The sequence below is a fragment of the Ascaphus truei genome, chromosome 6 (assembly GCF_040206685.1).
Source record: "Ascaphus truei isolate aAscTru1 chromosome 6, aAscTru1.hap1, whole genome shotgun sequence".
NCBI lineage: Eukaryota > Metazoa > Chordata > Amphibia > Anura > Ascaphidae > Ascaphus > Ascaphus truei.
The window spans coordinates 73,146,665-73,163,385 of record NC_134488.1 but is presented as its reverse complement, the minus strand read 5'-3'; the positions used below and the strand labels follow the sequence as shown (position 1 = coordinate 73,163,385).

The window sequence follows — 16,721 nt, the reverse complement described above, 5'->3', positions numbered from 1 at the left end:
AATTTACATACTTTGGTACCATTCTGATCGGCTGAATTAACTGTCCCTGACGGTTCGTTAGGCTGTGCCAAATTATCTGTCCCTGGTGGCTCTGTAGGCGGCATCGTTTCTGTTGTCCTGTGGGAAAAATGGATTTCAGGTTAAGTAAACGTTCAAACTTAAATAAGTAAACCTCTAGTCCAAAATCGTCAAAGTTCGAGGTGGGTACATAAGAGGGGCCACGTGCCAGTACAGACATCTCATCTGCACTTAGTATATGCTGGGAGAGATTAATGACCAAGGTATCCATACTCATTGGCGCGTTTGTGATCGAAGGTAAGGGGATTTTTCTTATATTTTGCATAACCAATAATGCCTTGAACCAGCTGCTCCACTCCTTAACTAAAAAAATATTTTTTTAGCCTTCCTAGTGACCATACTTTATCAGGAAACATTTTATGTAAGAGTTTTGGACAATAATTCTGTTTCAAGCACTTTATAGTGTGCTCATCTTCATCACTAAACACCATTTTATAATTATGCACTTCATGAGGTCATCGTACTGTCACCAATTCTAAATAATATTTATTAGATCATCTACTGTGACAGACCAATAATTAATTACTCACATTTTCATGAAAAAAAAGTGATTTTCCTGCAAGATATAGAATTTTTTATTTTTTTTTAAAAGAGAGTCCTGTTCTGATTACCTGCAGAGAACTCTCTGAAACGTCTGATTGTCTGGTGCTCAGCATCTGTCCCTCATCTCCAGCCAGCCCTTTATAAACCTCACCTGCCTGTTCCTTCACCTCTTTATTGTGGGTTTCCCTGTAACAAAAAGCTCCGTGCCTCTTTGTGTTTGTCGTTGCTTGTTGCCAAAGCTCATTTGGGACATCTACTTCATTACTCCTGTTGCCCTTGACCCCGGCTTGTTCATGACCATCACTACCAACCTCTGACCTCGGCCTGTTGCTAACTGCCTGCTAGCCCGTTCCAAGAAATGTACTCCAGCCTTGCAGTCATGCCCCCGTGACATTGTGCCTACATCGGTGGGGTCACTTGTCTGGAGGCTTCTCTGTCCCACATTGACATACTGTAGCAAAGTGTACCTATTGTCATACAGTACATACAGCTATCTAGCTGACTCACTTTTCTCCATGCATGGTCCCTAAAATAAGTAATATATTCCCTCAATCGGTCACAAATATAACCTTAAATTGCTGCCACCACCAAAAATATAGTGTCAAGTTTTACTCGCACGGTTTTTGGACCCTGTTTACTAAGAAAAATACATAATTAAACACAAAAAAAACTATTGTAGCAAAATGTGTCTGAAAATGCAATTACTCTTAAAAACGTGCAAAGTTCAATTAGAGCCTGTAGGAGGCGAGTGCAGAGGTATAACCAGGGAGACATATTTTGGGGAAATAAACCTGGGCTTTTTTTCAGCCCATAGCTGCAAACAATACAACTTTAAGGCCTCGGTCCCGCTGCGCTCGTTGGCGCGGGCGGCCACACGCGAGTTCCCCACCAGCAGGGGAATCCTCGCGAGCCGGTCCCGGTCCCCCCTGGCGGCACAGCGCACTACACGCTGTGGCGCGTCAGCTGCTAGGGGACACAAGAAAATGGTGATGTCTAGCGTTGACGCGTCACGTGGTGTGGCTGTGAGCCAATGGGGAGGGGAGGCTTCGGGAGGAGGAGAGGCTTCGGGGAGCGGGGAGGAGTGTGGAGTGAAAGCGTGAGTGCCTGTCTGTGTGTGTGTCTGAGTGCGTGAGTGCCTGTCTGTGTGTGTGTATGTGTGTGCCTGAGTGCGTGAGTGCGTGCCTCTGTCTGTGTGTGTGTGTGTGTATGAGTGCGTGAGTGCCTGCCTCTGTCTGTGTGTGTGTGTGTATGAGTGCGTGAGTGCCTGCTTCTGTCTGTGTGTGTGTGTGTGTGTGTATGAGTGCGTGAGTGCCTGTCTCTGTCTGTGTGTGTGTCTGAGTGCGTGCGTGCCTGTCTGTGTGTGTGTGTATGTGTGTGCCTGAGTGTGTGAGTGCCTGCCTCTGTCTGTGTGTGTGTATATGAGTGCGTGAGTGCCTGCCTGTGTGTGCGCGCATGTGTGTGTATGAGTGCGTGAGTGCCTGCCTGTGTGTGTGTGTGTGTATGTATGAGTGCCTGCGTGTGTGTGTGTTTTACTTACCATCAGCAGCTCCCTCCTGCAGCCCGTGGAGGGAGGGAGGGAGGGGGGGGGGGGAGAGTAGCGGGTCCCTCCGCTCAAGCCACGCCCCCCCTCCCTGTCAATCCTCCCTCTCCCGCCCACCTCCCGCTCACTACAGACCGCATATCGCGCGGTCTGTGTAGTGTCAGCGCCCCGCCTGTCTGCAGTGCGGCCGCGCTGACTCTGGGAGCGGGGCCTTAGCCTAAGGCAGCACACCAATAAACAAACAGCCTATCCCTTTGTAAGGGCTAACTCACTCTCCCAGTCCCTATCTGATGGGCTGGGAGGCTATGCCTCTTACCAGCCTCTGAACCAAAATCCAAAGAGGTACCAGTTATCAGGATCTCCTTCACGCAGTCCAGGTCTTGGTTGGTGTCTGTGGGGTGAATCCTCTGGCAGGTTTCAGTGACCACTGTGTCCTGGAATAGCGTGTCTAATTCCCTAGGATCCCTCTCTATCAGCAAACACCTCCAATGTGCTAAAGCAATCCCCTGCAGTTTAATCAGGAGGGATTTCTACCTGTCTGATGAGCCAGGTGTAGACTGGTTAATTGTCTGTAGCTGCAATTAACCAGCTCCCTGCTGGACTCATCAGACCAATGCAACCTTTCTATTGAATCCCTTTCAGACAGGGGTTAAGGTCCTGTTAAAGAGCCCAAAGGAGTACTGTTCGATTTAATATACAAAAGTATAACAGTACTTAGTTACAAGAAACATACAGTACAATATATGCAGACGGTTTCATAAAATAACAGGGTAAAAACAGAGAACCTATAAAGCCATTTTTAAGGCTTGCAGAGATAATAGAGTTTCTTTTAAATGAAAAAAATACCTCAGAATTCCAGAGGTGCGGGGCAGAGAGTGGGAAAGGCTAGGGTTAGGGATAATAGACTCAGGAGTTACTGGATCAGGTATGATATGCTCAGATAGCGTATTCTCACAGCTATCGCCTGGTAGACATCACTACCGGTGACATTTTCCTACCCTGGACCAGGTAGGGATATGAGGGTGATGGAGATACTTGACAAACTATGACATTATCACAGTTTGCATTTTCTCCCAGCTCTGCCTGTTACACATCATTGGTTGTGCCAATTTCCTACTATGGACCCAACAGGAAATTAAGGGGCATGACATTCTGAAAGGTAGCATTTTTTTCTACAGCTCTACCTGTTACCACATTGTAGGAAATATTCGTATGTAGTATTTTATTATAGCTCAATGTATGAAGAATTCTTACTGGTAGGAAAATGTTGCATGTTTTCACACTACACTGGCACCCTTCTCGCTTTAACACCACTGTTTACAGTATCTGTATGCTCTATTTATTTATAAAATATTTTACCAGGAAGTAATACATTGAGAGTTACCTCTCGTTTTCAAGTATGTCCTAGACATAGAGTTAAGACAAATAATACATGGTTACAAATACAGTTACAATAAGTGAACAGGGTATACATTATATACAAGACATAGCATGCACAGTTAAAGATAATAAATATTATGGGCGTATGTAACAGTTACAGACCAGATTAAAATTTGATACAGCTTTAGTTTTGAAAGCTCTTAGACTGGTGATGGCTGTGAGAGTCTCCGGTAGATTGTTCCACTTGTGGGGTGCACGGTAAGAGGAGGAGTGGTCGGATACTTTGCTGAACCTTGGGACCATGAACGGTCTTTTGGAGTCTGAGCAATCCAAAGAAAATGCAAATAAATGCACAAAAGCAGCGGATAAATAAATATTTTTTCATTTTTGCACACCTGTGTCCCTGAGCAGTGCGCTGCTTTTGTGCATTTATTTGCATTTTCTTTGGATTGCTCGCAACTCTACAAGTGGCTGGACACGCCACTAGGAACATCACAAGCTCTAGGAGTGGGTAAGATTCTCTGATAATTACCAATATGGATCATCTTCTCTACTACTGATTGGGGTGAGTTCTGGATTCATCATATAGGCTATCTCCAATGAGGTACAGTGGAGTGTGTTTTTACATGTCTTTTCTGTGACCTTCAGGATAATTATGCTATAGTCTGGATATACCACTCACCCAGTAGTTTACCCACTCCATAGTTGAGCTAGAGGTATTATTCCTATTAATGAATTGAATATATCAATAATTCTTTCTGGACTAGTAGAGCACCCATTATTGCCATATACTGAACTTTTGGAGTCTGATCTCAGATGATAAGTGCTGCATGTGGTAGGGGTGAGGAGCTTGTTCAGATAGATGGGTAACTTGCCCAAAAAGTATTTGAAGGCAAGACAGGAAAGATGAACTTTGCGCCTAGACTTGAGTGATGACGAATCTAGTTCTTTGAGCATTTCGCAGTGATGTGTGTTGTAGTTGCATTAGAGAACAAAACTGCATATTGAATTATAGAGGGTGTCAAGTTTGCAAAGGTGGGTTTGCGGTGCCGAGCCGTATACTATGTCCCCATAGTCGATAATTAGTATTAGCATCTGCTGTAAGATACGCTTTCTGACCAGCGGACTTAGGGACGATTTGTTCCTGTAAAGTACACCTAGTTTGGCATAGGTTTTGGATGTCAAGGTACTGTATCAATGTGCATCCCGAATGTTGAATGGGAGTCAAACCATATGCCCAAGTATTTAAAACTAGTAACAGGAGTTAGGGTGGTGTTAGCGTTGGTTCTGATCTGGAGCTCAGTCATTGGAAGCTTTAAAAATTTAGCCTTGGTCCCAAATACCATTGTTACAGTCTTGTCAGTGTTTAGAAACAGTTTGTTTTGGGAAATCCAATTTTCAAGTCTCAAAAAGTCAGATTGAATTATGTGTTCAAGGTCGGAGAGGCTATGGCTGTGTGCATATAAGATTGTGTCATCTACATACATGTCTATTGAAGCTCCCTTACAAGCTGTAGGAAGATCATTGATGAACACTGAGAAGAGTAGGGGCCCTAGAACAGAGCCTTGTGGGACACCACAGGTGATATCCAAGGAGTTAGAGCCTGAAATGGATACATGTTGGGATTTACCTGATAGGTAGGAATGAAACCAGTTTAAAGCATGCTTCCCTTTTCCAGAGCACTGGAGTTTGTTAAACAAGTGTCCCTGGCCCCCTCCCTCCCACCAACCCAAGTGTCCCTGGCCCCCTCCCTCCCACCCACCCACGTGTCCCTGGCCCCCTCCCTACCACCCACCCACGTGTCCCTGGCCCCCTCCCTCCCACCCACGTGTCCCTGGCCCCCTCCCTAAAGTGTCCCTGGCCCCCTCCCTCCCACCCACCCAAGTGTCCCTGGCCCCCTCCCTCCCACCCAAGTGTCCCTGGCCCCCTCCCTCCCACCCACCCACCCAAGTGTCCCTGGCCCCCTAACCCAAGTGTCCTTGGCCCTCTCCCTCTAACCACCCACCCAAGTGTCCCTGGCCACCTCCCTCCCACCCACCCAAGTGTCCCTGGCCCCCTCCCTCCCACCCACCTACCCAAGTGTCCCTGGCCCCCTCCCTCCCACCCACCTACCCAAGTGTCCCTGGCCCCCTCCCTCCCACCCACCTACCCAAGTGTCCCTGGCCCCCTCCACCCCACCCACCCAAGTGTCCCTGGACCCCTCCACCCCACCCACCCACCCAAGTGTCCCTGGCCCCCTCCCTCCCACCCACCCAAGTGTCCCTGGCCCCCTCCCTCCCACCCACCCAAGTGTCCCTGGCCCCCTCCCTCCCACCCACCCAAGTGTCCCTGGCCCCCTCCCTCCCACCCAAGTGTCCCTGGCCCCCTCCCTCCCACCCACCCACCCACCCAAGTGTCCCTGGCCCCCTCCCTCCCACCCACCCACCCAAGTGTCCCTGGCCCCCTCCCTCCCACCCAAGTGTCCCTGGCCCCCTCCCTCCCACCCAAGTGTCCCTGGCCCCCTACCCAAGTGTCCCTGGCCCCCTCCCACCCACCCAAGTGTCCCTGGCCCCCTCCCACCCACCCACCCACCCAAGTGTCCCTGGCCCCCTAACCCAAGTGTCCCTGGCCCCCTCCCACCCACCCAAGTGTCCCTGGCCCCCTCCCACCCACCCAAGTGTCCCTGGCCCCCTCCCACCCACCCAAGTGTCCCTGGCAAACCCAAGTGTCCCTGGCCAACCCAAGTGTCCCTGGCCCCCCTCCCACCCACCCAAGTGTCCCTGGCCCCCCTCCCACCCACCCAAGTGTCCCTGGCCCCCTTCCCACCCACCCAAGTGTCCCTGGCCCCCTTCCCACCCACCCAAGTGTCCCTGGCCCCCTATAAAAAATAACTGGGTCACGGGAAAAAAAGTTTGGGAAACCCTGCTCTAACGTTACACAAGAAGTCACTGCCATCTAGTGCTGGTAATGTGAACCGCACACACTCAAAGCTAGTACCAATTGGGATAACACGTCAGCTCATTTACACTATACTGGTGTTTATTTAATAGTGACCTGAAACCAGCGCCATTGACCCTTTACGTGCCAGAGGTTTGCTAGCAATATGTTTGTCCTACCTAGAATAGGACAACATTTCCGCCAGGCCTTTTCGTCAAGATGACCGCTGTGGCGAGTACGTCACAAGTACCCACGCACAACCCCCTGTGCGTTCCTTCCTATTGTTGTACGCCGGCGGCGCGTGACGTCTCTGGGCGTCACTTCCCAGTTGATACTCCCTCTCGCGCCATTTTGTTCCTGTCGAGGCTGTGAGAAGGCGGAAGTGCCGCCATCAGCTTGCGGTTGTCGACGTCGTCACACCAGATCTTGTGTTGGTTTACCGGCAGCTGCCGAGCCGTAGGCTTTATAGACACAGCCCGACAGGATGCCGTCGTCCCCGCTTAGAGTGGCTGTCGTCTGCTCGAGTAACCAGAACCGCAGCATGGAAGCGCACAATATCCTCAGGTAATCAGTGAGCTGCGTAAGGCCCCGGTCCCGCGGTTGTAAGGCCCAGGTCCCGCGGTTGTAAGGCCCCGGTCCCGCGGTTGTAAGGCCGCGGTTGTAAGGCCCCGGTCCCGCGGTTGTAAGGCCGCGGTTGTAAGGCCGCGGTTGTAAGGCCCCGGTCCCGCGGTTGTAAGGCCCCGGTCCCGCGGTTGTAAGGCCCCGGTCCCGCGGTTGTAAGGCCCCGGTCCCGCGGTTGTAAGGCCCCGGTCCCGCGGTTGTAAGGCCCCGGTCCCGCGGTTGTAAGGCCCCGGTCTCGCGGTTGTAAGGCCTCAGAGAGTCTGCGCGAGTTGATATTTCGCCCAGTGCGATCCTTGTGACCGACAAACCCGACTAAGCATCGATTGACCGATCCGAGCTTGTCTTATGTCCTATATGTTTCTGTATGTATAACACCAAACATGAACCCAGTGGCTTAGGTTTCACTCCCCCAGACCTCGTTTGGAGCCTTCCTTTAAAAATGTGGTCTATGTTGTGTATATACATACACATGTATGTTTTTGGGATGTGAAAAGTGGGTAATATTACCCAGGGGTGTTATCCCTCTCATCCACAGAGTGTAGCAGAATGTCCTTTCTGTACAGCTGTTGGCACTAGTAAAACACTAACAGATTATGGGTTGCTGTAACAGGGGCTCCCATGGGCAAGACAGGGCCATCATGATAACAGATAACCGGTGTAAGCAAGCCTTGTAGGGTAGCGAAAAAACCTCAAGTGAGATGGTTTTATAAATAAAAGGGAGAGATTCACTAAACGCTGGCACTGGGTAACGCAATCCATTGTTAACTACCATTTAAGTAATTGGCAGTTACCGCACGATTGCAGATAACTGGTAAAGCAACTTGGTGAATCCTGGCAAAATGTTTAAAGGTGTAGCCGTCCAACAATTAAAAAATAAAATGAATTGAAGCAGGGAATATCAGGCGCAAAGAACTGTGTTCATTTCAGCTCCGGTGATCCCCTACTTCCATAGATACTTGCCTGTGTGGGGCATGCTATTATCTCTTCAGCCAGGGAGCTTTTGTGCTTAACGAAATGGCGACTTAAATGTCCCACAGGCCAATAATCAAGCTGCCCAATAGCCTGCACTCAGGGCTATTGTCCCACACCCACAGGCACTCCTACCACCCATTGTGACCAAGCGCTGCCATCTACAGAACGTATTCCCTCACCTGCAGTCTCTAAAAGTCTCCCATCATATCACTTAGATTGTAAGCTCTTCAGGGCAGGGATTTCCTTTCCTATTGTCTGATTTTGCTGCACTTTTTCTATTATAATTCCCCGTACTTTATTCTTTGTGAAGCACTGAGTACACTTTTGGCGCTATATAAGTAACAACGTAGAATAGGAGGCCCTTGCAGCTTCCTACTGGCCCTCGTGACCGGGGCATTTAAACATGGAAATACCGGTCTACGGAGGCGGAATTGGATATTTGGTCGCGGGTAATTTCGTTGCGACCATGCCGACACCGGTGTTTGGCCTCAACAAGACCCTTTGCTGGCCGTTGGACAATCAGCCGCCGCCCATTTTGCCAATAAAGTAAGTTGTTTTAAGGGCTTTTAGTGTTCAGGTTACGATGTTAAGATTTTTTTTTAGCGTTGGTGTTAAGGATTAATAGGTATTTTTTAAGCTTAGGGGCTTACCTTGGCGGCGAAACGACTGGCGGCTATATGTCCCTACGGCGAGGCGAGTGTGGGGCTAAATGGCCGTGACCAAATGTCCTAGACCGCTAGGGTTTTAGGGTAGGGGTAGCGTTGGTATTGGAGGTTGAGATTAAGAGTTTAGGGTATGGGTCTTATCCTGGTGGTGAGAGGTCCCTGCTGCGAGGTAAGTGGTGCAGTTCAGCTCTGGAGAACCCGTGCTGCAAACATGTAATGTAGAACAAATTGTGTAGTGCTACATGTTTTGCAGCTTTAAACATGTCAGTCATTAGTACTCCTCGGACCACTAGGATGGATGACCCCCTTTAACAGCTGTAGGGTAATGGGTGCAGAATTAATGTTAAAAATACCCACAAATCAGCGAAGGGAATTCCGATCAGTAAAGACTTGAGTACAAAAGTGTTCTATAAGGTATTAGTTGTCTTAGGGCTGGGACCAGCGGCGCGGGCGGCTGCACAGGCTTTCCCCACCAGCAGGGGAATACAAGAGAATTGTGATCCCTAGCTTCGACGCGTCACGTCGTGTGGCTGTGAGCCAATGAGGAGGGGAGGCTTCGGGGAGCGGGGAGGAGTGTGGAGGGAAAGCAGCGTGAGTGTCTGTCTGTGTGTGTGCGTGTATGTGTATGAGTGCCTGCGTGTGTGTGTGTGTGTGCCTGCCTGCCTGTGCGTGTGTGTGTGTGTGAGTGCCTGCCTGTGCATGTGTGTGTGTGAGTGCCTGCCTGTGCGTGTGTGTGTGAGTGCCTGCGTGTGTGTGTGAGTGCCTGCGTGTGTGAGTGAGTGCCTGCCTGTGCGTATGAGTGAGTGCCTGCCTGTGCGTGTGAGTGAGTGCCTGCCTGTGCGTGTGAGTGAGTGCCTGCCTGTGCGTGTGTGAGTGCCTGCCTGTGCGTGTGTGAGTGCCTGCCTGTGCGTGTGTGAGTGCCTGCCTGTGCGTGTGTGAGTGCCTGCCTGTGCGTGTGTGAGTGCCTGCCTGTGCGTGTGTGAGTGCCTGCCTGTGCGTGTGTGAGTGCCTGCCTGTGCGTGTGTGAGTGCCTGCCTGTGCGTGTGTGAGTGCCTGCCTGTGCGTGAGTGCCTGCCTGTGAGTGCCTGCCTGTGCGTGCGTGAGTGCCTGCGCGTGCGTGTGTGAGTGCCTGCGCGTGCGTGTGTGCCTGCCTGCGCGTGTGAGTGCCTGCCTGCGCGTGCGTGTGTGAGTGCCTGCCTGCGCGTGCGTGTGTGAGTGCCTGCCTGCGCGTGCGTGTGTGAGTGCCTGCCTGCGCGTGCGTGTGTGAGTGCCTGCCTGCGCGTGCGTGTGTGAGTGCCTGCCTGCGCGTGCGTGTGTGAGTGCCTGCCTGTGAGTGCCTGCCTGTGCGTGCGTGAGTGCCTGCCTGCGCGTGCGTGTGTGAGTGCCTGCGCGTGCGTGAGTGCCTGCCTGCGCGTGCGTGTGTGAGTGCCTGCCTGCGCGTGCGTGAGTGCCTGCCTGCGCGTGCGTGTGTGAGTGCCTGCGCATGCGTGTGTGCCTGCCTGCGCGTGTGAGTGCCTGCCTGCGCGTGCGTGTGTGAGTGCCTGCCTGCGCGTGCGTGTGTGAGTGCCTGCCTGCGCGTGCGTGTGTGAGTGCCTGCCTGCGCGTGCGTGTGTGAGTGCCTGCATGCGCGTGCGTGTGTGAGTGCCTGCCTGCGCGTGCGTGTGTGAGTGCCTGCCTGCGCGTGCGTGTGTGTGCCTGCCTGCGCGTGCGTGTGTGCCTGCCCGTGCGTGTGTGCCTGCCTGCGCGTGCGTGTGTGAGTGCCTGCCTGTGTGAGTGCCTGCCTGTGCGTGTGTGAGTGCCTGCCTGTGCGTGTGTGAGTGCCTGCCTGTGCGTGTGTGAGTGCCTGCCTGTGCGTGTGTGAGTGCCTGCCTGTGCGTGTGTGAGTGCCTGCCTGTGCGTGTGTGAGTGCCTGCCTGTGCGTGTGTGAGTGCCTGCCTGTGCGAGTGCCTGCCTGTGCGAGTGCCTGTCTGTGCGTGTGCGAGTGCCTGCCTGTGCGTGTGCGAGTGCCTGCCTGTGCGTGTGCGAGTGCCTGCCTGTGCGTGTGCGAGTGCCTGCCTGTGCGTGTGCGAGTGCCTGCCTGTGCGTGTGCGAGTGCCTGCCTGTGCGTGTGCGAGTGCCTGCCTGTGCGAGTGCCTGCCTGTGCGTGTGCGAGTGCCTGCCTGTGCGTGTGCGAGTGCCTGCCTGTGCGAGTGCCTGCCTGTGCGTGTGCGAGTGCCTGCCTGTGCGTGTGCGAGTGCCTGCCTGCGCGTGTGTGAGTGCCTGTCTGCGCGTGTGTGTGTGTGAGTGCCTGCGTGTGTGTGTGTGAGTGCCTGCGTGTGTGTGTGTGTGTGTGTGTGTGAGTGCCTGCGTGTGTGTGTGTGAGTGCCTGCGTGTGTGTGTGTGTGTGTGTGTGAGTGCGTGCGTGTGTGTGTGTGTGTGAGTGCCTGCGTGTGTGTGTGAGTGCCTGCGTGTGTGTGAGTGAGTGCCTGCGTGTGAGTGCCTGCGTGTGAGTGCCTGCGTGTGAGTGCCTGCGTGTGAGTGCCTGCGTGTGAGTGCCTGCGTGTGAGTGCCTGCGTGTGTGTGTGTGTGTGCGTGTGTGTGTGTGCGTGTGTGCCTGCGTGTGTGTGAGTGCCTGCGTGTGTGTGTGAGTGCCTGCGTGTGCGTGTGAGTGCCTGCGTGTGAGTGCCTGCGTGTGTGTGTGTGTGTGTGCGTGTGTGCCTGCGTGTGTGTGTGAGTGCCTGCGTGTGTGTGTGAGTGCCTGCGTGTGTGTGTGAGTGCCTGCGTGTGTGTGTGAGTGCCTGCGTGTGTGTGTGAGTGCCTGCGTGTGTGTGTGAGTGCCTGCGTGTGTGTGTGAGTGCCTGCGTGTGTGTGTGAGTGCCTGCGTGTGTGTGTGAGTGCCTGCGTGTGTGTGTGAGTGCCTGCGTGTGTGTGTGAGTGCCTGCGTGTGTGTGTGAGTGCCTGCGTGTGTATGTTGCTTTTGATTACTTCCATCAGCAGCTCCAGCCCGAGCCCGTGGAGGGAGGGAGGGAGGGGGGGGGAGAGTAGCGGGTCCCTCCGCTCAAGCCACGCCCGCCTCCCACTCCCGCCCACCTCCGGCTCCCGCTCCCTACAGACCGCATATCGGTCTGTGTATGTCAGCGCCCCGCCTGTCTGCAGTGCGGGAGCGCTGACAGAGGGAGCGGGGCCTTAGGAAGTAGGGAAATATGCAGTCAAGGTGGACCAAATGAGCCTGCTTTGTCATCCGCATCTGTGGCCACACCCTGATGGAGTCACTGTTTTGAAATCGAGCGTAATTTGTGTTATTAGTATTAAGGCAATAAAATGTATTCTGTAGATGGCAAAGTGTACTTATGTGTTTTGACTGTTTTTTACATTTCTCAATATTATGTAGATGTATTAAATTGGCCTTTAACTTAAAGAGAGATTCCTTTCGCTCTTATAATTTCTAGTGTCTTTGTTTAAAGTGGTAATATCTTAAATTTGTTGCAATCCTAAACTTCGAATTCTCCTTCCTCAAAAATGAACGTTGTGACACTGGATGATTTTAAATGGTTCGGAATGACATTTTGCTGCTCTTGCTTGGGTATTGGAAAGCCAACAATCATTACTAGAGCTCCCCCCCCCCCCAAAAAAAAAAATCTGCTGAACCAGGCAATGTGCTTTATGTATTTCTTTCAAACCACCTCTGTTTAGAACAAACTCTTAGCGAATATTTATAGTTACATGACAGCAAGAGGTATTTTTTTAAATCAGCTTGGTGAACCTTAAACCGCGTCCATGGATAGTGCTTGTGGGCGGAGGTGCCCTACAGCTGCAATGAGAGCGGCTTTAGTAGGGGCTCGCCTACGCTTCCGCAAGCGTAGGTCTTAGGAAAATGTAAAATTTTCCCACTTGTCGGAGCACATGGCCGGTCACGTGAGCGGTTCGCCCAGTGAGGGCGAACCAGCTCCGTGATGTCACTGGCCCGCCCACAGACAGCGCGCTGTCTAAGGCCAGGGAAAGCACCCGCTTTCCCTCAGCCTCAGCGCGCCTCCGCCCGCCAGCAACAACCATGGCCGAGGCCTTACATGGGTTGAAGCAGGGCAGCTCTGGAGCTGAACCCTGTTAATTTCAGCTACGGGGACCTCCTGCTTTCCGAGATACTTAACTGAGAATTAGGTGATGGTAGCAGCTCTCCTCGGCTTCCAGGATTCACAATATGTCCTCTGTTAGGACCTCAGGCCCTGCGGGCCAATAGAAAGCCATGGTGCCATTGGAGCGACTTACTATTGGATCATGTGACGCTGGAGCTTTAAACTTTAAATCCCTTCTTGCTGAGCCAGATCAGCTACCGGCACCTACTTCAGGGGTAAGTATCTCCGGAAGTAGAAGGTCCCCAGAACTGAAGTTAACGGGTTCTGCTCCGGAGACACCCTGTTTAAATTTAATCGTGTGTGTGTGTGTGTGTGTGTGTGTGTGTGTGTGTGTGTGTGTGTGTGTGTGTGTGTCTATATATATATATCTCTCTCGAAAGCTTGTCCTATGACATAAATTGTTAGTCCAAATAAAAAGGTATTACCTAATACAGACACGCAGTTTGGATGCTTGAACACAGCATCCGTTTTTCATATTGATATTTATCTTTCATGATTGCTGATGTCATTAGACTGCGGTTATACATATATTTTGCCTCATACCCGCACCCCACCCAGATATAGGAGGCTCTATTAAGAGTTTGGTGGGCAATTACGTGGTAACTGGGTGTATTTACCTGCCCGGTGATATATCTATTAAGATTTACACACTGTTATTCCACATTAGATTCAGCTACCCACCTAGGGAATATATCCCCCCTCTTGGTGTCACCCACACTTTGCGTTTTAATTGTTTTTAAATTAGTATTAGAGCATTTATCACCAATTATGCGTCGTTATTTTATCAATAAAATGTTATTATTTTGGCTATTATATGCTTTATTGGTAATTGTCCTCCCCCAGTGCTGGGAGCGGTTACTTACCTGTACCTCTTGCAGCTTATATTCAACAATTGAATATATTCAAACCCTTATTACATCTATCAGCCTTGCTGTGCAGTTAACAGGGATCTTGTGGGAGACTTCTTTTGTCTCCTTATGTGTTCTTGTCTGTCATTACTATCCCTTTGCACCGGCTGTATTAATTAATGACCTCATTAGGATCTATTGTTCATTGGTGAGCGGTATCTCCCAAGTTATACAATTATCACCTAATACTGTACTGAAGAACATCTATAACTATATCTCTTTTTTTTTAAAAATGTGCCCGCTTGGATTGCTCCTTTAAATAACTTCCTTTTGGCCTTGTGTTTGCAGGCACAATTGGCAAGTTGGGAATTTCCCAGTCATGACTCATAAGCTTGTGACTTGTGCATTTTAAAACTATGCTCTAATCACCACTTGACGTATTTATCAGCATTCCTTCTGTTAAACCATGTATCAAAGATTACTTTTTAAAAGGAACAGGTATTTTTATGTGATAAATGTCATTTTTATCCTTTCCTTAAAGCAGCAGCCTGGGTTGCATTTCTTGCTTTGTTCGTATATTTTTAGTTATTTGATCAAAGCAGTGTGTTTCTGGAGCTGAACTGTTAATTTCAGCTCCGGAGGTAAGTATATTGGGGAGTAGGCGGTCCCAGGAGCTCAAATGAATGTAATTCTGCCCCGGAGACCCCCTGCTTCAATCATAACTAAGGCTGGGTCCATGGTGACCTTGCATCCGTGAGAGTGGCATCACCCGCATTTTAGCGGGCGCATTTTGTGACCTGGGGAGACGGGGCGTGTTGGGGTACGTGGTCGTGATGTCACGGAGCTGGTTCACCCCCATTGGGCGAATTGCTCACGTGACCTAGCCGTCGTGCCATGGAATCAAATTGATCTGATACCTTGCACACACGTGGTCTAGTCGTGATCATTACCTTGAGGCATTGTGATCGCACTCCTCGCAGGCTTGCCGACCATGGACCCAGCCTCAGAAGAAATGCATAAACCAGTTGTTTCCAACCTTTTCTTTTGGTTAAGGAACCCTATGTAAAATTTTGAGGAAACGCCAACTATCTCTAATAGCAACTGTGTGATCAGATGCATTGTAATTTGTTCTGTATTTAGAGCCATTTTAAAATCACAGGGAACCCTTCAGGCATGCCTGGGGAACCCTAAGGTTCCTAGGAACCCTGGTTGAAAAGTACTAGCATAAACAAAGCAAGACATGCAAACTGGAGTGCTGTTTTAAACTAAAAATAGGAAATGCTCCTTTAAGGCTCTTTTCTGGCCACTGGCAGTGAAAAGATTAAAGGTCATAGATGTTGCACTTATTCTGTTCCCTTAATGTTTTCAGTGTTTTGCTTGTCTTTACTGCAGTGGTAATGATCAGCTGTAATCTAAACAGAAAGGACTTTGTAGACTTTCAGATCTCCGACACTTTGGCACTGAAATGGTTGAATCTCGTTAGAACCGGGGTTCCTTAATTTCTTTTTCAGTTACTGCCTGGACAAGAGTTGCATGTCCTGAGGCAAAATTTTCAATCAGCACACCTTTTTAAAGAAGCAATCCAAGACTCTCTATCTCTCTCATTGAAGCAGGGGGTCTCCGGATTTGAACCCATTCATTTCAGCTCCAGGGACTTTCTACTCTGAGATACTTGCCTCCGAAGTAGGTGCTGGTAGCTGCAATCAGGGCCTTAAAGTTTAAAGCTCCTGCGTCACATGGGCCAATAGGAAGCCGCACCAACGACGTCACAGCTTCCTATTGGCCCTCAGGACGCGAATACTTGCAACAGTGGACATATTATGAACCCTGCCAGCCGAGGAGAGCTGCTACTGGCTAATTCGGAGGCAAGTATCTCTGGAAGCAGGGGCTCCCAGGAGTTGAAATTAATGAGGTTCAGCTTCAAAGACCCCTGCTTCAAAGTTATATAAAAAAATGCGCTGGCTTGGATTGCCTATTATTATTATTATTAAAATGTTGCCACTGTCAATGTTTTTAGTAAAAACTGCAGCTGCCTTTTATCTGGTGTGTAAATGTTTTGATATACATTTCATATTCTCAGCCATCCTAACTAGAGCCTCAACTTAAGAAATTGCATGAAAATGTAAAAGTTGCATTTGAAATGATGGCATCAATTTATAAAGTGTTATTTGGGCATGCAATTTTACCTTTTATTGAAGCTCCAGCACACCAAGCTAATTATAAATAGAGCATTGTCATTTTGCATCTAAAAATGTGCATGTAATGTAGTTTAGTTACAGCCTTATAGCCTCTTGCATTTGTGTCCCAATAACACCCAAGCACCAAGCAATCCACTCCTGGCGCCTGATTCATGCTGCTGTTTGCCATGTGATCTCCCTTCTCTGCGGGGGCTCCTGAGAGTTGTAGTACTGCACCTCTTCCAATAGTATAGTATTTATAGATTGATTGAACTAAAAGTCCCAGCAGCCCTTGTGTACAATGACATCACCCAGGGTTCAAACAAGGGTCCCTATTAATCCTTGGGTTCCCCAGGCATTCCTAATGGGTTCCCTGCAATTTTATGGTCAATTGAAGTGTATCAAATTCAGAAGAATTTACAATGCATCTGATCAGAGTTGGTATTAGAGAGGGTTGGGGGTTCCTCAGAATTTCATTTTACGTTCCTTAACCAAGAAAAGGTTGAAAACCACTGGATCAAACAATAGGTGCGGTGCTTTGCTAACCCCACCCCTTCCTCCAACACAGCTGCAGCAATGTATGATCTGATCTGCTTTTTGTTGCAATCCACATTAACTACACTGTAACACAATTACAGCAGCTACTGCAAGTTTGCAGGCAGATTCCAGTGTCATAGATACACGTGGATAAAGCAGGTATTAGTTAGATCCGTGTATTTTATCTCTCTTTCCCTCTACATGGCAATATAACTACATATTGGAAGGTAATATTTACATATGACAACACTGTACAATCGTACTGTAATGTTAGCTGCTTACTTGATATATGAAACATACACAGATTTTACCTGGCATGAGATCATTAATTT

The 16,721-nt window shown here is 49.8% G+C and overlaps 1 protein-coding gene across 4 annotated transcripts in view; it reads left to right on the top strand.

Annotated features, from left to right (window-relative positions):
* The window catches only part of SSU72 (SSU72 homolog, RNA polymerase II CTD phosphatase), a 195,741-nt gene that overhangs the window by 121,222 nt on the left and 57,798 nt on the right, over window positions 1-16,721 (top strand). Inside the window, exon 1 of one of the 4 annotated variants that reach the window (XM_075604805.1) lies at window positions 6,794-7,021. The exons of the other annotated variants lie outside the window; for them this stretch is intronic. Within the exon in view, the coding sequence (XP_075460920.1) occupies window positions 6,942-7,021 (80 nt within the window). The 5' untranslated portion in view covers window positions 6,794-6,941. Of the gene's footprint in view, window positions 1-6,793; window positions 7,022-16,721 lie in introns of those variants that run through there. 4 annotated transcript variants of the gene reach the window in all.